This window comes from Rousettus aegyptiacus, unplaced genomic scaffold (genome assembly GCF_014176215.1).
Source record: "Rousettus aegyptiacus isolate mRouAeg1 unplaced genomic scaffold, mRouAeg1.p scaffold_m13_p_6, whole genome shotgun sequence".
Classification (NCBI taxonomy): domain Eukaryota; kingdom Metazoa; phylum Chordata; class Mammalia; order Chiroptera; family Pteropodidae; genus Rousettus; species Rousettus aegyptiacus.
The window spans coordinates 49703979-49726879 of record NW_023416309.1 but is presented as its reverse complement, the minus strand read 5'-3'; the positions used below and the strand labels follow the sequence as shown (position 1 = coordinate 49726879).

The 22901-nt window shown below is 41.7% G+C and overlaps 2 protein-coding genes across 2 annotated transcripts in view; one reads left to right on the top strand and one right to left on the bottom strand.

Moving 5' to 3' along the window:
- Positions 1–2309, bottom strand: part of FAM160B1 (family with sequence similarity 160 member B1) — a 30916-nt gene extending 28607 nt beyond the window's left edge. The window contains exon 1 of the mRNA XM_016146405.2: positions 2099–2309. Within this exon, the coding sequence (XP_016001891.1) occupies positions 2099–2143 (45 nt within the window). The 5' untranslated portion in view covers positions 2144–2309. The remainder of the gene's footprint in view (positions 1–2098) is intronic.
- ABLIM1 (actin binding LIM protein 1) overlaps positions 1190–22901 on the top strand; it is a 288773-nt gene continuing 267061 nt past the window's right edge. The window contains exons 1-4 of the mRNA XM_016146396.2: positions 1190–1588; positions 6035–6228; positions 10889–11077; positions 19289–19349. The gene's annotated coding sequence lies outside the window, so the exon portion shown is untranslated. The remainder of the gene's footprint in view (positions 1589–6034; positions 6229–10888; positions 11078–19288; positions 19350–22901) is intronic.

Genomic DNA, 22901 nt, shown 5'->3' with positions numbered 1-22901 from the left:
ACAGGATTATCTCCTGTCTCAGAACAATACTGATAATTATGTTAATTATAATAGCGTATAGGAAAATGCTAATTGAGCATACAAATTAAAAAGAGTACAGAGAAAAGCTAATGAAATGAACTGAGGAATGGTAAGATTAGTTTATAGAAAAAAATGTGGAACAAATAAATAGAAGTGAATAAATGGAAACCAATCTTGGGCTAGGAAAAAATATTCCTCAATTACAGTATAGATGGCTTATTTATCATCATGTACCAGTTAATTCCCAAGAGATTCGTTAAAAGAAAAAAATAAGTACGCCAAAATTTTTTCATGAAATTTACTCTCCTATCAAGATAAACTGGGAAGTATCACACCTGAAAACATAAACTCTAAACAAATAAAAACAATACTTTTATAAATGCTATGCATTAGTTCTGAGGACCAGGTGATTATAATCCACACTTTCTCATTAACCTCAGTAAAGCAGAGAACCTGGGTATTATAGAACCAGAGTCAGACAATTAATTTAGATGGATAATTTGGGAGATGCTGGCATATACATTATAAAAAGATAATGAGGAAAGATAACACAGGCCTCAGGGACAAAAATGAATCTTTACTGGGAGACCATAAAAGCCATCTTTTTCTAAGTAATTATTTCTGTACATATCAGCCTGACAGGTAAAGGATATAATTATGTAGTAAATTTTTATTCCCAGTTACCTCGACATGAAACTGTATTCAATGTTTAAAATTAAATGATTCTTGGTGTTTGATGCATGTAAATGCCACTGTTTTTTTAAAAATAAATTTTAAATTCTTTTAACCTAAAGATACTGTGGATTGACTATATATCACCAAGAAAGGGAAATTAAAGTCTCAGAATCTAAAACTCATTTGCCTCAAGTGTGATACTGCTCTTCATTTATGAACACGTGTCATTCTTGATTTGACACACGTTTTCTCAAGAACCTGTAGGAAAGCTGAAATGCTTTTGAAACATTTCCTACCTATCACTTAAAATAACTGTACTCAAGTTTATTACTGAATTTTAAAAATCCATTTTATTTTTGTTACCTACCCATATACATTGTCCTACTGTAGTAAATTTTTTAAAAAGTTGTATGGATTTTAACGTGCTACATCACACAATCTGAACACAGAAAAGAGAAGGGAATTTTAAAAATTAGTAAAGTAATAGTTTCTTCACAAGATGCACTTTTCAATTTGAGCAATTCTCCCGAAGTAAAGCAACTAAACCTCTTATTATTAAAACAGCAGCAAGACATTTTTAGCTCCCTCTCGGGTGTTATCGTCTGTCAGGGTATTTGAATAATGTGTGTCCACTCTGGGGTCTAAAATCATCAAAGGAGAGTACAACTGCAGCATAAACGGAGAGCGTCCAGGAAGACGAGGCAGGGGAGGAAACAGATGGCTGGGCGCTCCGTGGGGGCTCGGGGCCGCCTACGCCCTGCTCGGGGAGCCCCCCCCGAAGTCCTATTTCACATCGATCAATAAGGTCCAGCTGCGTTCCGCAAGGCCTGCGGAAGCAGAAGCTAGCGGAACCGGGCCGGGTGGGCTGCGTCCTCGCCAGAGCCGCCCCACGGTAGGAGCACACCGTCCTGCCCATCCCCCCCAAACAAACAAACAAACAAACAAACAAACCCAAGCCGGGCAGCGTTTGGCCGTTTCTTTTGTCATGCTCAAGGCTATCCACTTTTTGCAGAAGAAGGTTAACGGTCATGCAGTTCGGGGGCGCTCCAGTGGCTCCGCCAGGTGCGCCCCCACTCCCCTGTCCCCGTTAGGGGAATAAGGCGACCACCGACCGTGGCCGGGGCAGGGGGGGTACGGTCCTCCCGGGGCGCCCCCGCCCCACCTCCTGGGGGAGGGAGCAGGACCCCGCGGCCCGGGGGAGGAGGGAGAAGCGACCAGCTCGGAGCCGGGCCCGGGGCCCCGGCGCCCCGATGACCCCGCAGCGCCGGGCCCGGGTCGCGCCCCTCCGGGGAGCCGCGGCCGCCGCGGACCGGGCGGAGGCCGCCGCCTTCCGTGCGGCCGGCCGGGCGCGTAGGCCGCCGCCATCCCCGGCCTGTCGTGCGCCCGCAGCCCGCGGCCTTACCGCCTCCACGGCGTGCTGCAGGATGGAGGTGAACTTGGAGAACATCCTGTCCCGGGACTGCAGCAGCCTCTCCCGGGACGACCTAGACAGCTCCTCGATCCGCCGCCGCCGCCCCTGCTGCGGCTGCCGGGGCCGCTCCAGAGTGGAGGCCGGTGCGGGGCGCCGAGGACGAGCAGAGCGCCGAGGCAGGCCCGGCCCGGCCGCTCCAGGTGCGCGCGGGCGGCGCGGCGCGGCGGCTCCGGCGGGCGCTGCGACGTGGCGGGCCGTGCGGAGGGTGCTGCGCGCGGACTCGGGCCCCGCGACGCTCCGGCGGCGGCGGCGGCGGCGGGGACACGGTGGCAGCCCGGCTCGGGTTCCTTCCGCCTGCCGCGCCCGCCGCGGCCTGCAGGGGGCGCCGCCGCGACCCGGGACGCGCGGGCCGGGCCTGCTCTGCGGCGCAGCGGCCTGACGCCGCGCGGGCGGGAGAGGCGCGCAGAGGCCGCGGCCGCGGGGCCGCGGCCGCGGGGCCGGCGTGGGGCCGAGGGCAGCCGTCGCCCTCTCCCGGCTTCAGGGCGCGTCGGTCATGGTCTTTCTTAACTTTTAAGAATTCAGCCAACCTCGCAACAGCTTTGTTTCCAGTGGAAGTGACATGCCGATTTCGTAGGGGAACATAGCCATATAAGTATATGATATCCCGAGGTGCGTTCTTGCAGGGCAGATTTCGGTAAGAAAAAGCACTGTGTTCCTAAGGCAAAGTGGAGCGTGGATTTAAATGCTAAGAATTAAGACAAACCAGCTAATGCTGGCGAAATGGTTTAGAAACTGTAAAATTTATTATTATCATTATTATTATTAATATTATTTTATTATTATTTCCTCAACATTAAAATAGGGAAGCCCCAAAAAGAAATGTGGTGAGATGGTTCAGTTAATAATTTGTTACGTGTTTTATAGGTAAATGCAGTGAACTCAGTTTAGCATTTTCTATTCAGTTTGTCACATAATACTGGAAAACAGTGAAGGAAAGAATCCAAAAGAATTCTACTAAATGCACAGGACAGATAAGTGGAGCTACAATGTAAGCACTTGGATGGCGGCTCCTTAAAATACTATGCAACAGTGTATGCTGGTGAAGCCTTGAAGAAGCGCAATTCAGGCTGGTGCGTTTCAGAGTGGGTTGATACAAATTATGAAAATGTTCATATTCTGCAGCTCTTCATGTTTGTTTTTGCCAGTATTGGTATTTTATCAAAAAGACCATTAAGCCCTTGATAAAATGAGGGTGGAGCAAGTTTTGCAGAACCAGTAATGAAAATACGTACTTGCAGCTGAACTGAGAAAAGGCGGGAAAGTTGTACAGAGCGGTTAACAAACGGTCCTGAAGTCCTAGCTCTGCCACTCGCTGTGGCAAGTTAATTCACCTTTGCGCTTTAGCTTCCTCATCTCTAAGACTGGGGAGAAAAGCACGAGGTTGTGTGAATATTTATTAATATATGTAAAACACTTTAACAGCACCCAGTCCAGAGTAATGTATAGGAATTTTTATCATCATTAGTATTAGTATTGAAATATGCTCCTTACCAGATTTTGGCTAATTGTGTTTACTTCAACCAAGAGTCCATAATGTTTATTGTTATCATTCACACAGTTTAAGATGGTTAGTTATATTATTAACCATAATTATTTTCCTTACCTAATTGTTCTATGATTATGTGGTATTTTTCCTTTTCATAGTGCCTTGCAACCACTAATTGCATTTGATGATGCCTGTCTTTGTATACTTAGTATAAACATAATAAAATATATTTTACTCTAGATCGATATCAATATTTAAGATGATGATTCATCTACCTGATATCTAGGTTCTAAGACATACAAGTCAGACTAGAATTGTAGTTGAGCAGATCTTCTTACCTCCTATTCTTATCCCAGAATTCCTGTAGTGACACCAAGATTATCACAAGTCCTCTGTATGGCCACAGTTGGCCCCCTACCTCAACAAAGTGTCATTTGAGAAAACAAACAGAGGCTTCCCTTGGCCTTCAAAACCCTTAGATGTGGTTGCCTCAAACTCAATTAGAACTTTTTTTTTTTTTTTTCATTTCATTGGCTTCAGCCAAATAAGAAATTTAATCCCTACTAAAACTAAAATACTCTTGGGAGAGATAACACATTGAACTCTATCATTCATTATACCCCATGGCGAATGAATTTGTTAAATTTTTGTTCTGAATGAAGTTTAATCAGTGAGGACACAGAAGAATCCATAAAACTGAAACTCAGTTGAGATAGAGCTGAAAAAGAGACAGAAAGAGGAAATAAAGTTAGATGATACCTACTTTCAAAGTTCGTCAGGCTTCCGGTTAAATATATGAATTGAATTTAGCAACATTCCCTTCTCAAATCCCATAAAATTACAGTAAGGGGATTTTCGAAGGTATCAACAAATAAGATTGGGGATAGCAGCAATAAAATTTTGAAAATTGGAAAGCTGCTGTAAAAGGGGTAACCGATGTGGGTGACCTAAAAAAGCTGAATCCTAAGGCAGCAATTAAGAAAACCAAGAACTAAAATGCTTTGTTATTACATTCACACAACCTCTCAATGGCTCAGGAATTGGTGGCATTTGTTACCTCTGGAAGTGGAAATAAAAGTGGGACCAAAATTAGGATAGAGTGAAAGTTTGCTTAGAATTGGATAGATCTTTCTCCACTCCACAAGGTTGTTGGCTGACTGCCCCTTTCCCACCCTGATATGAGATTAGAGACATTCCTAGAAAGGACAGTGGTTCCATACTGGGAGAAAGAAAGAAGAGGATAAAGTGAGAATAAACTTTGCATATGTTGAGATACAGGACCCCAACCCTCATTTTTCTCTTGGCTCAAAATACAGGCATCAGGCTGATCTTTCCATGTAGAAGATACTAAGGGTGTCCTGTCTGGAGAAGCTGATAGTTCAAAAGAAAATACCTAATCTGCAGCGGGAACCCTGGCAACGCTACAGTGCAGCCCTCAGTTGATAAGCTTTATCCACATGTTCAGAGCTTTAATCAGTTTTTTTTTTTTTTTCATGAACCTCTCTTAAATAGGATCAGACAGCCTTGGGTCATCAACAATTTGAGGAAAGCCTGTAATGTTTATGATAGAGACTAGAAGGGGAAAAAAAGAAAAAAGAAACTTGGAAGAAACGGAGTTTCTTGCATTGAACAGAGGGATGGGGAAGGAAAAAAACCCAAAACATAAAAACAGTATCATTAATATTCCCAGAAAGATAAAAGAACATAGTGCATCTGTGAAACAAGGAGGGTGTGATATTATTTTTAAAGCAGCATTTAGAGAGCATTTAAAAATCAATAACATGATAAAAGAAGTTAAAAACAGCATATAAAAGATAGAAAATAAACTTGAAAAAAATTCCCCAAAACTAGAGTAAAAATGATATAGGGATAAAAAAAAAAAATGGGGTGAGGAGCTCTTTTAAAAATTAGAGGGCTTTTCTAGCAGATCTCACATTTGAATAATTTAAGAAAATAGAGAAAATCATTGAACTAATTATTCAACATAATTTTATAGATCGTAAAGATATGAGTATCCAAATTGAGACAGTTCATTAACTACCAGAACAATAAATGAAACAAATTCATTCTAGTGGCCGTTATGAAATTTCAGAACAGTAGGCTCAAGGAAAAGTCCCATGAAACTTGTAATAAGAGAAGAAAAAGAGAAAAAAAACAAGCTCATACAAATAATCAAGAATTACAGGGACATTGCACTTTTCCACAACGAAACGGGAAGTGAGAAGGCATTAGGGCAGTGCCTTCAAAATTCTGAGGTAAAATAATTTCAGTCCAGAATTCTATAGTAAGAAACTGTCAATTAAGCGTGAGAGTTTTAAAAATAACTCATTTCAGATGCTCAAGTTACTGAAAATTTTTTTCTACCTTGCACACTTTCTCAGGAAGCTATCAGAAGATGGTGCTCCATCAAGACTCGGGGAGTAGGCCAAACGACAAACAGATGCAGGCATTAGGCAACAGAGCCCACCATACGAGGGAGGTGACGAAGATTCCTAGGAAGATGGTGAAGCAGAATCCTAGGATGACAGATGTGCATCAGGCCGTGAGAGCAGCCAACCAGCCCAGATCGGAGCAGGTCAGAAGAAAGTTCCTCAAGAAGATGAAACTGATCAGTGGAATATCCATGCGTTTGGGCAGATTTATAATACAGGAGGAGAGTTTGATGTTGAATTAGTGATTAAATACAAAGAAAACTAAATGGGGGCAGGGGGAGAGAATCTAGATGTTTATTAACACCAAGAAAAACAAAACATCGTGCAGACACAAGCATAGTATACACGGCTCAACTGTAAATAGTGCAGACACAACCTTAATAATGTGAACACTGATCTAACTAAAATTATGGTGTTGCTATATGAGGAAAATGAAAAAAAAATGAGTGAGTGGTGGGGGTAGGGATGGGGTATGTGTGAGAGAGAAAGATAACTAAATACTCTGTGGTGAGGAAAAACAAATAAGAAGAAATTTGCATGTTATTTAAAGAAAGGGAGTAAAAAAAAAAAATAGTCCACTCGAAGTGTTGAAAAAGGTGGCCTCCGTGGAGCAGGAAATTAGGAGTTTTGGAGCAAGAAGGAGCTGTCGTAACAGACCTTGTAAAACCTCTTGACTAAACTGTATGCTGATGTAACGGAGATGCCTGAAGCTGGTTTGGCAAAGGGAGAAGCTAGAGACAAGAAATCATTTAGGGTGCATTTAAAAAAAATTCTTACAAGACATTATTAAGGGTCAGTAATTGTGGGACTAGAAAAGAGATGGTAGATTTGAAAAATGAGATGAGGGCAAGCAAAGTTTGTGATTAAATATAAGGAGTGAGGGAGAAGAAGTCAAAGATGTTGCTGCAGTTTCTAGTTGGATGAGGGTAGCTGGAGATTCCAGTAATTGACAGAGAGAATATGGAGAGGAAGAAAAATAATGAGATGAGGTTTTTTTTTTTTTTTTATTGTTAGGTTTTATTACTAAATGATGACATGCACATCAAGATATCTACTATGACCCAGTAAGTTTGGATTGAGAAATCAGGAGAGAGATCAGGGCTCGAAATAAGGATTTGAGAGCCATCTCTTAAAGATGGTAATTGAGATAAAGGAATCAAGTGAGGTAGTTCAGTGAAATGGTATAGCGAAAGAAAAAAAAGGTAGAATAGATACAAACTTGAGGACATCCTGGATTTAAGGATTGGGATATGGAAGAGGAATTCATTGACAAAGAGCGGTCAAAGAGATAGGGAAGCATACCGTGAAGAAGTTTAGGGAGACGTGTTTCTAATATTGGGAGGCTGGATCACGATACAGTGGTGAATTAGCACAGGCAAATGGCTTCATCTTCCGAACTCAACCCTATGGCTGTCACAGAAACAAGAGGGCGAGTGTAGCAGATAACTGGTGTTCAGTGTCACACCCTCTTGGCCCTCTTCTGATTGCAGTTGCGGCTGCAGTGGGCAGTTCTGTGCAGCTCAGACTCACCTCGTGACAGCATCTCACCTCAGTCTCATGCTACCTTCCTTAGAATTTCTGCCATTGAAAATTCTGTGTGGGAGGGCCTACTCCTTCCAAAAGCGCGATGAAGGTAGAACCCATGGGGACACTTTTCGCCACTGGAAGATGGAATCCAGTGTCCTACATATCTGATGCAAAACAGTTCTAGGAAGTGTTCTGAATTCTCCTCAGAAGGTCCCAGTGGGATCAAGTACCTGCTGACCACAGCTGGTGACCTCAATAGCCTTGTTATGCCTTTTCCTCCTTTGTCCTCATTCTCCCTACTTCCTCACTTCCTGGGATTTGAAGGAAACTTACAGTCAAGTCTTTGTCTCGGGTTCTCCTCTTGAAGAGACCCATTGTGTGTGGGAGTTACACTGAAGGAAGCCAAGAGAGGAGGCCAACTGCCACAAATTGGATGTAGAGATCCACCTTCATCCCACAGAGTAAGACATTACAGTCAAGGAAAGAAATTCCTGAAAATGAGCAGGGCCCTTGTAGGTCCAGCTGCATATGACAAAAACAAACAAACAAACAACCACAACCACAACAAAAAATCCCCAAATAATAGTGGCTTAGAGAAGTTTCTCTTTCAAATGAAAGATGTTTGCCTGGTAGGCAGTCAGGAGCAGTATGACGTCATTATTGACCTACACTCGAAACTTTCTGCATACCCCAGCACTGCCACCATCACGTCAGGTCCCCAAGAGGTGCTGGGGCTCCAGTTTTGAATTTTGGGGGGCAGTAGCAGGAGGTAGCCAGGGGAAAAGAGGTTCCCTTTGAAATTCGTTAATCCCTTTTAACAGACCCTTTCTGAAAGGTCCACACTTCTGCTTACACTTCACTAGCCAGAACTTACAAAACCACATCTAGCGGTTAGGAAGGAAAGGAGAAGTGTGGTATTTGATTCTGAGTAACCCCAGAGAAATAAAAGTACAAAATATAACTTTCAAACTCAGTGCAAAACTTTTTCCCCTCAACCCGATGGAATGTAGGGTGTGTGTGTATGTAAAAGGTATATAGGAAATTGTAAGCTTGAAGAAAATTGGAACATTAGTGGATTTATCATGTAAGACTTGCTCACCCAACCCCTGTACCCCAAAGAGGAAGAAATAAATTCATGAGAGTAGCCCCAGCATCCCTGAAAGAGTGCTGTGGCCGTTCTTCTCTAGGCAAGTAATTGCGGTTGCGAACTGCCACCATTGAACTGGAGCCCTAAATTAATTGGGATGATGACAGGATCCTAGGATGGCAGAACTGAGGTGGCAGCATTCAATTATGAAAGTCAAGGTGGACATAGTTACCATAATGGACGGCAGAGCCAAAGCAGTGATCAGAATAGCCTAACCTGGAAAGATCTTTGGCATTGGCTGGTTAGTTAATCATAGTGGCCCTAAAATGAAAATAAATGGGAATTCCTACTAAAGTTTTACTTGCTCTCTTACTCCAGGTCTAGTGAGCATAAGTCTGACTCGAATCACCAAAACAGAGCTCAGCTACTCACTCATTTGCTAGACTTGACCCATTTCGCAGATTGGAAGTCCCTTGAATAGAGAGGAAGTCAGGCCCCCTTGATAAAAGACCATGCCATACTGACAAATATTTATACTGTTAGTCTTCTTTCTAGCGTTGCTCCAAGGGACGTGTGATTATTTACCAGGGTGACTACGTACTGAGGAAAGAGAAAAAGTCAGACTTTTTAAGGGATTACTAGATACTAACTCTGAACCGACACGAATTCTTAGAGACCCAAAATGTCACTATAATTGTGAGAGCAGGGCCTTAGAGAATCGAAGTCAGGTGATCAGTGGAGTTTTGGCTCAAGTTCTTTTCATAATGGTCCCCGGGGGTACCTGCTCTACCCTGTGATTATTTGCCCAGTTCTGTAATGCATAACCGAAGCAGACATACTTATCAACTGACAGAATCCCCACATTGATTCTCTGACTCATGGAGTGAGTGTTATTATGGCAGGAAAGGCCAGGTGGAAGCCACTAGAATGGCCTCTATTTATGTAAATAGTGAGGCAATCTTATGTTGATGGAAGGATTACAGAGGTTAGTGCCACCATTAAGGACTAAAAAGATCCAGGGGTAGTGATCCCTACCACATCCTCATTCGACTTGCCTATTTGGCCGTGCAGAAGACAGCTGTGTCTTGGATAACCACAATGAATTTTTGTAAACTAAATGAGGCACCGACTCCAGTTACTGCTGCTGTTCCAGATGTGCTTTCATTGCTGGAGCAAATCAACACATCCTCTTACACCTGGCCTGCAACTATTAACAGGGCAAATGTACTTTCCTCTCTACCTGTTAGTAAAGACCAGGAATCAGCAACTTTTCTGTAAATGGCTGAATGGTAAATATTTGAGGATTTGTAGGCCATAGATCTCTGTTACACAACTTTGCATTATAGTGCAAAAGCATCTATAGACAATATGAAATGAAGGGACGTGGCTGTATTCCATGAAAACTTTATTTACAAAAACAGTTGGCGGGCCACGTTTTGTCTTTGGGCCATAGTTTGCTGACCTGTGGTAAAGATTATCAAGTGCAGTGTGTTTTCCGCAGGCAGGGCCAGCACTACGCCTTCAGTGTCCTAGCTTAGAGATATATCAACTCTTCACCCCTGTGCTGTGATCTAGTGTGCAGAGAGCTTGATCACTCTTCCATTCCACGGGATATCATGCTGGTCGAATACATCGATGATATTCTGCTGGTTGCTGGGCAGGAAATCACCACAATTCTGTACAGACTCTTGAGATACGCATGTGCCAAGAGGTGGGAAATGAATCCCACAAAAATTTAGGGTCTTGCTACCTTGGTGATACTTCTCAGGGTTCAGTGGTCTGGGACATGTCATGGTATCTCTTCTATGGGAAGGACAAGTTGGTATACATGGCCCCCTGCTACCACTAAGAAAGAGGTACAATAACTAGTGTGCCTCTTTGGAATTTGAAGGCATTCTGTACCTCATTTTTACACACTACTTTTACCCATTTACCAAGTGGCTCTATACGCTGACAGTTTTGCATGGGGCCTAAGACAATACAAGGTCCAGGCTGCAGTATAAGCTGCTCTGCCGCTTGAGTCACATGACCCAGCAGATTCATGGTGCCTGAAGTATCAGGGAAGGCAGGGATGCTGTACGGAGCATTTGGCAGACTCCCGTATATGAATTGCAGTACAAACTCAGGATTTTGGAGCAGAGCCATGTCACACTCTATAAATAACTATGTTTTTATTTTTTTCAAAGCAGCTTCTTGCTTGCTGTGAGGCCTTAGTAGACTAAATGCTTGACAATGGACTACCAAGTTACCACGAGACCGGAGCTGAGCGGTGCTTCATGAACTGGGTGATGTGTGACCCACAAAGTCAGCCATTAAACGCACAAGAGCCCTCCGTCATCGAATACGAAACTGGGCTCAAGAAGACCCTGAAGACACAGGTAAGTTGCACGAGGGCATGGCCCAGGATGTGCGTGGCCCTTCGCATGCAACATCGTTTTTTCTCCTGTCACTTATGGCCTCATGAGAAGTTCTCTTTGGCCAGTTATCTGATGAAGAAAAGATTTTGGTTTGGTTTACAGTTGGTTTTACAAGGACGACTAGTATACGTTGTAAAGGACAGCTACAGCACTACAGCCCGACCCCAAGATGACCCTGCAAAACAGTGGAGAAGGGAAAGCCTGCCTGAGGACAGAACTTGGAACAGCACACACCTGGCCATTTATTTTTCCTGAAAGTGGAGATGGCCAGAGATACAGGTCTCTCCTAGTTTCTTGGATATGGTTCGTGGTTTGGGTTTATTGTCAGGAAAGTGGAAAGAAAATAAGAGGGAGAGAGCTGGGGAAGAGCTATATAGACAGACCTCTGTAAGTAAGAACAGAGAAAGGGATATGTGTGTTCCATCTCAATGCTCTTCTAAAGGCAACCTCTGTGGAGGAGAATTTTAATCAGGTGGGTAGGATGACGCATTTTGTAGATGTTGGTCAGCCTCACTCCCCATCTACTCCTACCGTTGCCCAATGGGCTCACAACGTGGCCACCTCAGGAGGGATGAGAGATTAAACATGGAATAAGAGACATGAACTGCCACTCATCAAGACCAGTGTGGCAAAGCCAGTGCAGAGCATCCATGCGGCCAACAGCAGAGACCGACATTGTACACCCAAAGTGGAAGCATCCCCGAGGGGCAGCAGCCACCTTCCTACGGCAGCTTGATTCCATTGCACGCCTTCATCATGGAAGGGGCAGCTCTAAGTTCTCACTGGAATGGCCTCTTCCTGTGGGTACGAATTTGTCCTTCATCTCTCAATGCTTTGGCCAGAATCACTGTTTACGGACTTAAAACATCCGTTTACTGTCACTGTATACCATACAGCATTGCTTCTCATCAAAGAACTCACTTTGCAACAAATAAAATGTGGCAGTGGGTCCATGCACGTGGAATTCCCTGGGCTTGCCACGTTTCCCATCATCTTGAAGCAGCTGGCTTGATAGAATGATGGTATGGCATTTTTAAAACTTAATCACTGTGCAAGTGGCAGCATCATGCAGTGCTGAGGCAATGTGCTCCAGGTTGCAGTCAGTATATGCTCTAAATTACCATCCTGTATTTGGTGCTGTTTTTTTCCCTATAGCTGTGATTTATGGCATGCTGTAAAATTAATTCCTTGGTTAGAGCAAGGTTATATGGCACAGCATGATGAGAATAAGACATTGTTTAATTCTGAGGATGGTCACGTCAACACAAGCACTACAAATAGGAAAGGCAAATCCATATCCAGAATATGAATCTATATCAAAGAGGACAAATTGTCGCTCCTTTCGCAATGGCAGGGGGCCAATGGAATCAATCTGCCACCATGATTTTATATCACAACCTCAACCTTGGTTTTGCTTTTACCAGTTGCTCAGCAGAAGTGGTACCCCAATAAGCTTTGGCAAGGCAAAGTGCAGGTTATTGAGCCCATACATAGTGTCCATTCTGGCCACCATGGCCACTTTATAAATAATCCACTGAGAAAACACTAAGATGGTTAGGTAAAGAGGCTGAAAGACACCCAGAAATGTTTCATTTAGTTCACTTGATTATTGAGACACTCCTCTGCAGTAGGGTCCCTTTGGTGAACATTCACATGGGACAAAATTCCTTCACTCTCCGTGCCCATTCAAAGAGGTTCGGCCACATACCTTTCCCCATACCTTTCTCCTTGTCACCAGTATCGTAATCTTGCTTGCTATTGACCGAATGTTTGCAGCCCCTCAAAATTCATATGTTGGAACCTAATCCCTGGTGTGATGACATTTGGAAGCTGGACCTTTGGGAAGTGATTAGGTCATAAGGGTGGAGCCCTCATGAATGCCCTTATAAAAAACATTCCAGAGAGCTCCCTTTCCCTTTTTTCACCATGTGAGGACCTAGTGAGAAGATGGTGTTCACCACGCAAGCAGACTCTGAGAGCCACTTCCAGCTGTGCTAATTCACATTCAATCAGAATCTCTTGTAAGTGTATTCATATCAGTACGTTTAGCCTGACCCAATTTTGTATTCTTTCCTCCCTGGAGCAACACTCTTCAAAATCATTTCCAAGATATTGCTCAGGTTTTTGTCTTTCTGTATATTAGGAAAATCTGGAAATTCAGAGTATAAGCTGTGTCCTTCTGGGTCAAACTTTCCATCTATTTCCTTGGAGTACACTGAGATCTGAATAGTTATGAATCAGATTGCTTCATCCATGGGTGGTCAGGGTGGGTCTTGGGAGGGATAGGCATCTGTTTGCAAGTCAGCTTCTCTAAGCGAGGGTCTTTAAGCAAGTCTAGTCTCCTCAGACACAGGAGGGCAGGCTTTGTGTGCTGCCAGGAGAGACTCAGAGGGACTTGGGAGCTCAAACTTCTCATCTTTGTCCAGTTCCTTCAGAGGTCCCCATTCCAAGTGTCAGGTCCATTCCTTCTCAGTGCCGTCACTTTAACATAAGAGTCATGGCAACTTACCATTTTATAATGCAGACAATTAGATTTGGGGAATAATCTTCAATGAGTTTGACACTGCAGCTTTAAAAAATTGTAAGTTATCTTAGGGCCACCACAGATGCTCTCTACTTCCTTGACTGTGACTTGAGATAAAGTTTAAAACCTCGATGTTATTTTTTTTTCTGTAAGCTCTCCAGTGTAGTCGAAGCAGCCAATCACCCCGCAGTTCTTATACTCTGTTGTTAACATAGCAGTCAAGTGCAACAGCCACTTGGTCCTGTCTAGGCCACTTGTTTCAGTAGGTTATACTTTACAATCAACTACAGGTTGTACTATAGTTAATCATGATGCCCCAAATGACCGCAGACAACTAGATTCCCATTTATCGTGAAAGAGCTTAGCACTGCTTTCAAAGTTAGGGGTATAACCAAACAATCCCAGATCCCATCTTGGAGGGTCTGTTGCCTGGATCCACTCTGGCACCAATTACTGTATTAATTAGAATGCAGTTGGGAAAATAGAAACCACACCAGTATTTTCAGCAGAGAGAATTTAATATGAGAAATGTGTTACATGGATCAGACATTGAGGCCCAGTGATAATAACCCATCAGAGGGAAAAAGGGAAGAGTTTGATGTTTTGGAAACTAGAGGCTTAGAAGAGGGACCCCCTCAGAGCTAGGGCTTAGACCCTTGAGAAAGAGCTCCTGCCTTGCCCATACTGGTACCTGCGAGGGGGCACCGTAAGGCTAACTTCGGAAGTGTCAAAAGAAGCTAAAGGCTGGAGTCAAGTGCTGTTGCTGATGTAACAAATGACAGGAGCAGCACACAACAGGAAGAGGCAGTTGGTCTCCTCTCCCCTTTCCTGCCTCATACGTTCTCTAGCACCCCCTGTTGGCAGAACCAGAGAGTTACCCAACAAAAGAGAAAGGTTACAAAGACCCAGACCCAGGCCACAAAGTGCCGTACAGGAGAGTGGATTTGGAGCTGATTTGATAAGATTACGTGTTTTTTAACTCACAAATGCAGAGATTTAATTACTGAAGAGGACATAATGAAATAGATATTTAAATCTACCTGTGGAAGCAGCATAAAGGTGACAGCTATAAATCTATTTGGGTATTTTATACTAGTGACATAAATAATAAATGGTATTGCCAAGAATAATATGATTTTTTTTAACGTGATGAACAACTGTTGCTAATGTTCCAAACAAAATAATGTATCACTTTCTCTTTATTTGTAGAATATTGTATTTATGGAAATTTTATTATATATTAATGTTCAATTAATAGTAAGTAGGTTTTTCAACTACTAGACTATCCAACTAGAAATTTAAAAGTCCTATAGGATAAGAGACAGTTTTTTCTTTTATGAGGATATCCTATATATTGCAAGGTGTCTAGCACTGTTCCCTGAATGCTGTAGTCCTCCACGAATTTCCAGAACACATGCTAGTATAGGGTAGTACTGTCTTCGTTACGACCGACTACAAGAGAATCATACCATAGATCAAGGACATAGGGGTTTGAGATTTTGTTTTGAGTGAAACTAGAAGCCATCTGAGGATTTTGAGCAGAAATATTCAATTCACATTTTTAAAAGATCCCTCTGGCTGCTGCTGTGGAAAAAACAGGCCGTGGGGAAGGAAAGATGGGAGTAGCGAGTCCAAACGGGAGGCTCACGTTATTCCATAGGAAGTGAGGGTGGCTTGAGTGGTGGAGGAAGTGATGAGAAGCAGTTGGACTCTGGATACATTTCAAAAGTAGAATAGATCGGATTTGCTGAAAAATTGGAAAAGAATGGGGGAAAGAGCAAGATCGAGGATGATGCTACTATTTTGGCCTGAAGAACTGTGAACGCTGGTGCCATCTTTAAATGCGGACTATGCTTTAAAAACAGACACGTGTAAAGTAAATCTGTATAGTTTCAATAATTGAAGGAAATGTAGGAGACTGGAGCATGGGGAGGTTTTTTTTTTTTAAATTTTATGTAAACAGTCTCATTAACTTTATTCAACAGTTCATGAATCAGGCAACATCCAATCTCGGAGATGAAAGTCGCTCCCAGGAGCTATACCAAATGAAATATTCTATAGGCAGAAGGGAGCAGAAATAAGGCAGTTATCATAGGCCATAAAAAGCAGGTTGGTTGTTGCAAAGTTGCTTTCCTTTAAGGGATGGCAGGGGTTTATCATGCAGATACTCTAACTAGCATCGATCAGGTGATTCCTGCTTGGCTGGTTTAAGATTCCATTCTGAGGGAGCCAAAGCTGTAAGTTGGTTCTCAGTTTTGTGATGTGGGGCTTCGCAAAGTGACTCCATTTGGGCCTTTTGTCTTGTTTTTTAACAGCTCTTTGCTATTCATTGTATTATATCATTTCTTCTTTTATCCTCATTCAACATTCATACTTTTTGTTGGAAAATTAGATTTAATGTTCTGTACATTTACAATAATTTTTTCATTTTTTGAAAATGGCCAGAAATTTCATACACACATACACAATTAGTATTAATTTCATTTCTTTACTTTTAAAATATGCAGATTTTCATTGTTCTCCGACAGCATTGTTTTTGCTCATTTTATTTAATGTATTTTACCTTTACTGGTCAGTTTTTGACAGCACATTGATTAATATTTTTCCCTCTAGAGGTTATTTAATCACAAAATCATAATTCTTTATTACTCCTCATTTACATTTATCATTAAAAATAATATTAATGCCATAACCCTTTTTTATCTAGTTGTAGCTTCTTTACATTTTCTCCTCTTATTTTACTACCCAATAATCCTTTTTCATAATGAGGAGTACATCCCAAAATAGAAGTTACAGGGTCTTTGGGAAGATTTTCTTAAGACTCTCAAAGGCAAACCATAAGGAGAAATGCTGAAGGGTTTTACTATAGCAAAATTAACTATTTCTGTTCAGCAGTAGACATCATGTAAAAACTAACAGATAAGTAATGACTATCAAAAGACTTCAAAGTTGAAAACTGATGTATTAGCTTCCTATTGCTGCTGTCACAAATTACCACAAACTTACTGTCTTAAAACAATAAAAAATTTATTATGGTTCTTGAGGTCAGAAGTCCAAAAACGGTTTCACTGAGCTGAAATCCAAAATGCCCTATATTAAAAAAATGAATGGCATTAACAGAATTATTAATCTCACACATAAATACTATACATAGTATAGTGTATGATACTATATACCTTATATCATATACTTTATATAGTGAAGCATATGATGAAACAGTATTATATAAAGGGGACTGAAAATAATTGCATTTAACTTCACTAGATAAAAAATAGTCATTATACTATTACCTACTTTATAAACACAATTCATATTAAAATAGCAAATACTTTTTTACTTCACAAATAAAGGTAGCATTTTTTAGAACAGGTTCAACTGCGTGAGACATTTAACCTTGTACAAATACAGAGGAAAATGTGTTGTGTCATTCAGATAAAGTAGACTAGATAACATCATAATGCCAGGTCACAAAATAGAACATTTGGGAATCGGAGGTCAACTGTCCTGTCCCACCTAATCTCCTAATCCCCAGAAAGCCACACCTTCAACCTATAATCAATATAAAAAGTGATTAACAAAATCATTTATATTCTTTTTTTTTTTTTAATACTAAGTCTTTGAAACGTGGTGAGGATTTATCAGTTAGAACCAGCTACATTTCAAGTGCTCAGTATCCACCTGTAGCTGGCTGGTGGCTACCATATTGGACCACAGAAATTTAGACAAAGGAGGAAGTCAGCAGAAAAATAAAAGGACTACAGCAGGAACACAGGAAGATGGAAGTGAGATTACACAAGGTTAAAAAATATCAGGGATTTCGAGAAGGTGAGTGAGAATGACATTTTACGCACATGCGGAGAGACTGACTTCAGATCGAAGGCTAAATTCCTCTTTCATCATAACAAGAGGAAAGGAGGAAAGAACGGGTCCAGACACAAAGAGTCCTCAGCTAATGGATCTGTCTTCTTTGGGAAATAAAAGAGCAAATAAGGATGATGAGAGAGGCATATATGTGTGTTTGGCGGCAGGGGTTGGAATTTTGAGAAAAGTGAAGAATATTTGAAATAGCATCTGTGAGGATTTGAAAAGAGGAAATGATCGGGGAAACATTGGCTATGGAACTGGCGAATGACTTCAGAAGCCTGTGTAAACGTGAGGACCACGTGTCCAACCTGTACTGTTATGTGATTTTTCTCCAGCAGCCTTCAGTAACCTGGTCTTCGGTAATAGAGAAAGTACGAGATTATCAGCTGAAATGAATCAAAAGTAAGACTTTGCCAGGCAGTCGTGAAAGATGGATTATGAGACAAAAGGGTTGAGGAATCTCTCCAGAAAGTAGTTCAAATGGTAGACTTTAAAATCGAATTTGAAGTGTAAATGAAGTGAAGACAGGAGGAATGAAAGTAGATGTGGATGTTCCCTGGAGGTCATGGGGACCCACCTCAGGACTAGTTAATTAATAGAGAATTAGAAAAATAGAAAGTTACAGTCAAAGAGAGGTGATTGAATCTATTGCTTATAAAGTTGAAGAGTTTTGGTGATGACAGAATCAGGGTGTTGGTGTGGAATGGATTCCGAAGTGGAGGGGATGGGAAGGGCACGGGAGATGAGGAGGTTAAGGAACCGAAAGGCTGTGATGAAGAGTGAGTCATCCATGAGGACATGGAAGTCTTAAGATGATGGCAGCACTTGGAGTGCGAAGGACAGCTGTAAGCCAGGCGCTAATTCACAGTAATGATGTTAACAGCGACCAGGAAGTATAGAAGTGACAGCAAGATGGAGAGGTGGAGGTCGGTGATGCCATATGGCTTAAAGCTAAAAGGAATAGGAATTTCTGCACAAGAGTGAGAATCAAGGTCCGGATTGGGGAGAGAAGAGATCACCAGTCTTTAAGATCATCTAGTTAAAAGACCTCACTCTAGAGATGAGGAAACTGAGGTCAGAGAGTGCGGTAGCCAGCCTCCAATGTGATCCTCACCATTCGGTATTCACACCCTTGTGTGGTCGTCCTCTCCCTCAGTGTACCAGCGTTAGTTTACATGAGTAATAGAATACAGCAGAAGTGATTGTATGTTGCTTTGAGATTAGGCTATAAAGAATATTGCAACTCCTGTCCAGTTGCTCTCTCATCCTGGAGAAAGCCAGCTGCCATATCATGAACAAATCTGTGGAGAAGCCCACATGGTGAAGAAGCAAAGCCTCCTGCCAGCAGCCTTGCGAATAAGCTCAGAAGCAGACCCTTTAGTCTCAATCGAGCCTTCAGATGACTGCAGCTCTAGCTGATGCTTGTTTTTGACCTCATGAGAATCTCTGTGCAGGACTAGTTTAGTCATTCCCAAATCTCTGACCTGCAGAAACTAGGGGATAATACATGTTTGCTGTTTGAAGCCACTAAGTTTGAGATAATTTGTTAAGCAGCAATAGATAAAAAATACTGAGAGTTTTTGTGCCTTGCCCAAAGTCACAAAGCTACTTAGTGGCCAATTTATAATGATTACAGAGGGCTCCTGACTCTCAGCTCAGTGTTCCATTAGATGACACTGTATCCTGGTGTATCATGAACTTCTTTTGTACTAGACACATGCACTTGGAAAGTATTAGTAACTATTGAAAAGTGTTTAATTGATTGTAATTCTGTTTTTTCATAGACAAAATAAAATGAAAACTGGGCAGTGCTTCCTGACGGAATGCAGAATGAGATTCAGTAAGGTAAATATTTTCTTTGTCCTCCCCATATCGTAATGCATAAGCATTTCTAAAGCATACTTATATCTTTTTGCCACAATTTCTGGAAGAATTGAGATACTAATTCAATTTTGTGCAATAGCTTAGTGGTAAAACCAGAAATGTAATTTTTACTTGGCTTCTTCAGACCATTTGTCAAGAATGACAGAGAGTACCCGGTATTGGTTAGATCATTTAAATACTTCAGTAGTTCTGACCTTCCTGTGCAGTGAATCAGTGACAGGATATAGTGTCTGCATTTCTGCCTATTGTCTCGAAATGCAATATTCATGGAAGGGCATATTGCCAAAAAGGCACTTTGTGGCTTCTGTTTCCAGGCCATAGAGTCTGCCACTTAGATGCACATGTTAGAGAGGTTTTCTATGCCCTTTTGACTTACAGTTTGGGTCTCAGTTCTTAAAAATGTAATTATACAATATTCTTATTTTTTTCTTTCTTTCCTTTAGAATATCGCTAGAAAAGTAGGGGGAAAAGTAGAAAAGTAGGCTTGGGTTTCACAAGAACATCTATATTTTTAAAAATTAATCTCAGGTGTGTTCAAGGCTCCGCTTCTATTAACTCTCACAAAAATTCAAATATATTTCCCATTATTCCTCATTACAGTCAGTAAATTACTTTGCCGTCATATAGTCCCAGCGTTAGGGAGATTCTTGAACGTTTTCTCATTACGCTTGAAAAAAATATATTCGCCAACTACTGTATTCCTTATTCTCTTGAGAGTCACAGAAAGACAATTTTTACTCCCTTGACATTTCAGCCCTTTCCTGTTTATAATCCAGCTAATTATGCATGACTTGAGCTTGCTTGAGGAAAAAATGCTATTTCATATTTTATATTCAATAAATTAGCGATTAATGTATAGTTTGAATTTCGTTTTGTAAAAATTCAGCATTGTTTTGTATCACTGGCAAAAATGCAAAACAAAAATATGTTTTCTTAATTACCCATGCTACTAATTTTTCTAGTCGTGTGCTCAAGCTTCAGAAAACTCAGATATTCCTAATCAAACTTGTGTTTATAAATTCCTCTGTTTTATGACCCTGTGCGTGGTTTTAAATAAGAATTCATTCATTCATTCATTCAAACTCTATTGAGTACTTATGTACTAGGTACTTTTATTTATGTCGGGGGTGTGTGAGTGAATTAAATGTAAAAATCTCTTTTTATGGTGCTTGTGTTGTAGTGGGGGAAGAGAATCAACAAGCAAATAAACAAAATAGATATATTCTATGTTAAATGGTGACTACATTCTATGAAGAGAAAACAAGAGAGTGTAGAGAGCGATAGACATGTATATGTCTGGGGCAAAAGGATTTCAAAGAAAAAGACAAGTGCAAAGGCAAGCAAACCAGACCTAGTGCATCCGTGAATTGCCAGGAGACTTGTGTGGCCACAGAAGAGTCAGAGAGAGGGGATGAGATCCGTGGGGAGGCGAGGGCCAGCTGTCGTAGAGCCTACAGGCGGACATGAGGAGTTCGGTTTTAATGTGATCACTTCTGGCTGCTGTGTGAGGAGACGGTAGGAGTGTAACTGTGGAAGTAAGAAGACCAGCTAGGAGGCCGTGTTAGTCTGGGTCCTCTGAGAAGCCAAGTTGGGACTAGATGTGTAAGAGATTTGCTAAGAGAAACACCTATGAGGAGTGATGGAGAAGGGGCCAGAATAGGCTGTGCGGAGTCCTCAGACTGACATGCAGGTCTGACGCAGGTGAAGGGTGGAAAGAGGACAGGAGGGTTGGATGGAAGAGTGAACCTGCAGTTTAGTTCTATGGAGGTTTGGCAAGGCCAATGGGGAGTCCTTAAGCTAAAGTCGCCCACCTCCCAGGAATGGGCCTGCCCAGTGTTCCTGCTGTGCCGTCATTAGTTGGAAGCTGACCTCTGGAAGTGTGACCTCAGCATGAACACAGGGTCGGATTTCAGAGTGCAGCCACTGGGGCCACCAGTTACACTTCCTCACTGACCATCACATGGCCATCACATAGACTTTTGCCATAATCCAGGCAAGAGAGGTCATGGTGACTTGGGTTAAGGAAGGAGATGAATTTTGACTATATAGTCATCTAGATGTAGTTTGAAGGTTAAGTTGACCTCTTTTGCCAGTAAATGATATAGAGCGTGAGGCAGGGAAAAGGGACAAAGATTCCTCCAAGGTTTTTTGTTCTGAGTATCAGAAGAATGGGTTTGCCATTTTCTGAAATGGAGAGGACTGTGGGAGTCTTAACCAGAGGGAATTGGATGCTCATTTTCGCCACTTTTACTTTGAGATGTCGATTAGACCCCCAAATGGAGATATTGAAAAGGCAGCTGAATACACAGGTCTGGAGTTCAAGGGAGTGTACCAAACAGGAAACGTGAATTTGAAAATCATCAACAGATGGATAGCAGTTAAAATCATGGAACTGGATTAGTTTATCTAGAGAGTGTATAGAGATGGAGGAAGAATTTCACGGCCTAACAGGCCTAATAAAGGCCTAAGAGGAAAATCCCACGATAAGACTGAAGAAGGGGCAGCCAGTAGGAGGGAGGAGGAGACCCACCAAGGAGTGGTACCCAAAAGCCAAGTGAAAGAAGTTTTCAGGAAAGAAAACTTTTTAGTTTTCTATTTCTTTAATCTTGATACCTATTAAATGAAAGTTCTGTGAAGTATTAACATTTTGCTAAGTACACCTTCTAAATAACAAAGAAAAAAGAAAGCTTTTAACAATATTGGCTTTGTGGCCAATTCAAAACCTGTTTCCGCCATTTACTGTCGGTCCTTGGGCAAGTATTTTAACCTCTACTTCCTTCTGATTCCTCATTTCTACAATGGGGGTTATAGACTTAAGAGGACTGGGTGAGTTAATAGTTGTAAATGTCTGTTGAGACAGTGCCTGGTGCGTGAGATGTTCAATAAATGTTACATATACATAAAAAAATACTACAACTAACAATGCTACTGCCTCTCAAGTTTTCTGATGGCAGCAGCTAGGAGTAAGGGTTTAATGTTAGACCTTGCAGATTTCATTTCTCTGACTGGGATCCTAATGTACCTATTTTTCATTTTTCTTTTTCATATTTATTTTCTCTTCTGTATTTTGAAATAAAAGTTGTTTTAAAAATCTGCACAATTCTTTATAGTTAAAGCTTTTTAACCAGTTACCAGCAGAGGCCTTTTTTTTTTTTTTTTTTTTTTTTAGCAGAGCATGACTGGCCAGAGAAATAAATTCAAAATAAAGAGAAATAATTTCATAGAACAGGGCTTCTTAATCCTTTTTTGGGTAATCGATCCCTTTGGGAATAAGATAAAAGCTTTCCCCTGAGAAATGCGCATGCACACACACATGCACACATGTGTGCACACAACACACACGCATGCACACGTACGCTCACACACGCGCGCACATTGACACACACATTCACACACACATGCACACTCTCACGCATGCTCACACACACATGCACACACATGCACTCTCACACACGCACACACAAACACATGCACGCATGCACACAATTTTGGTTATATTTAGAAGGAGTTTGG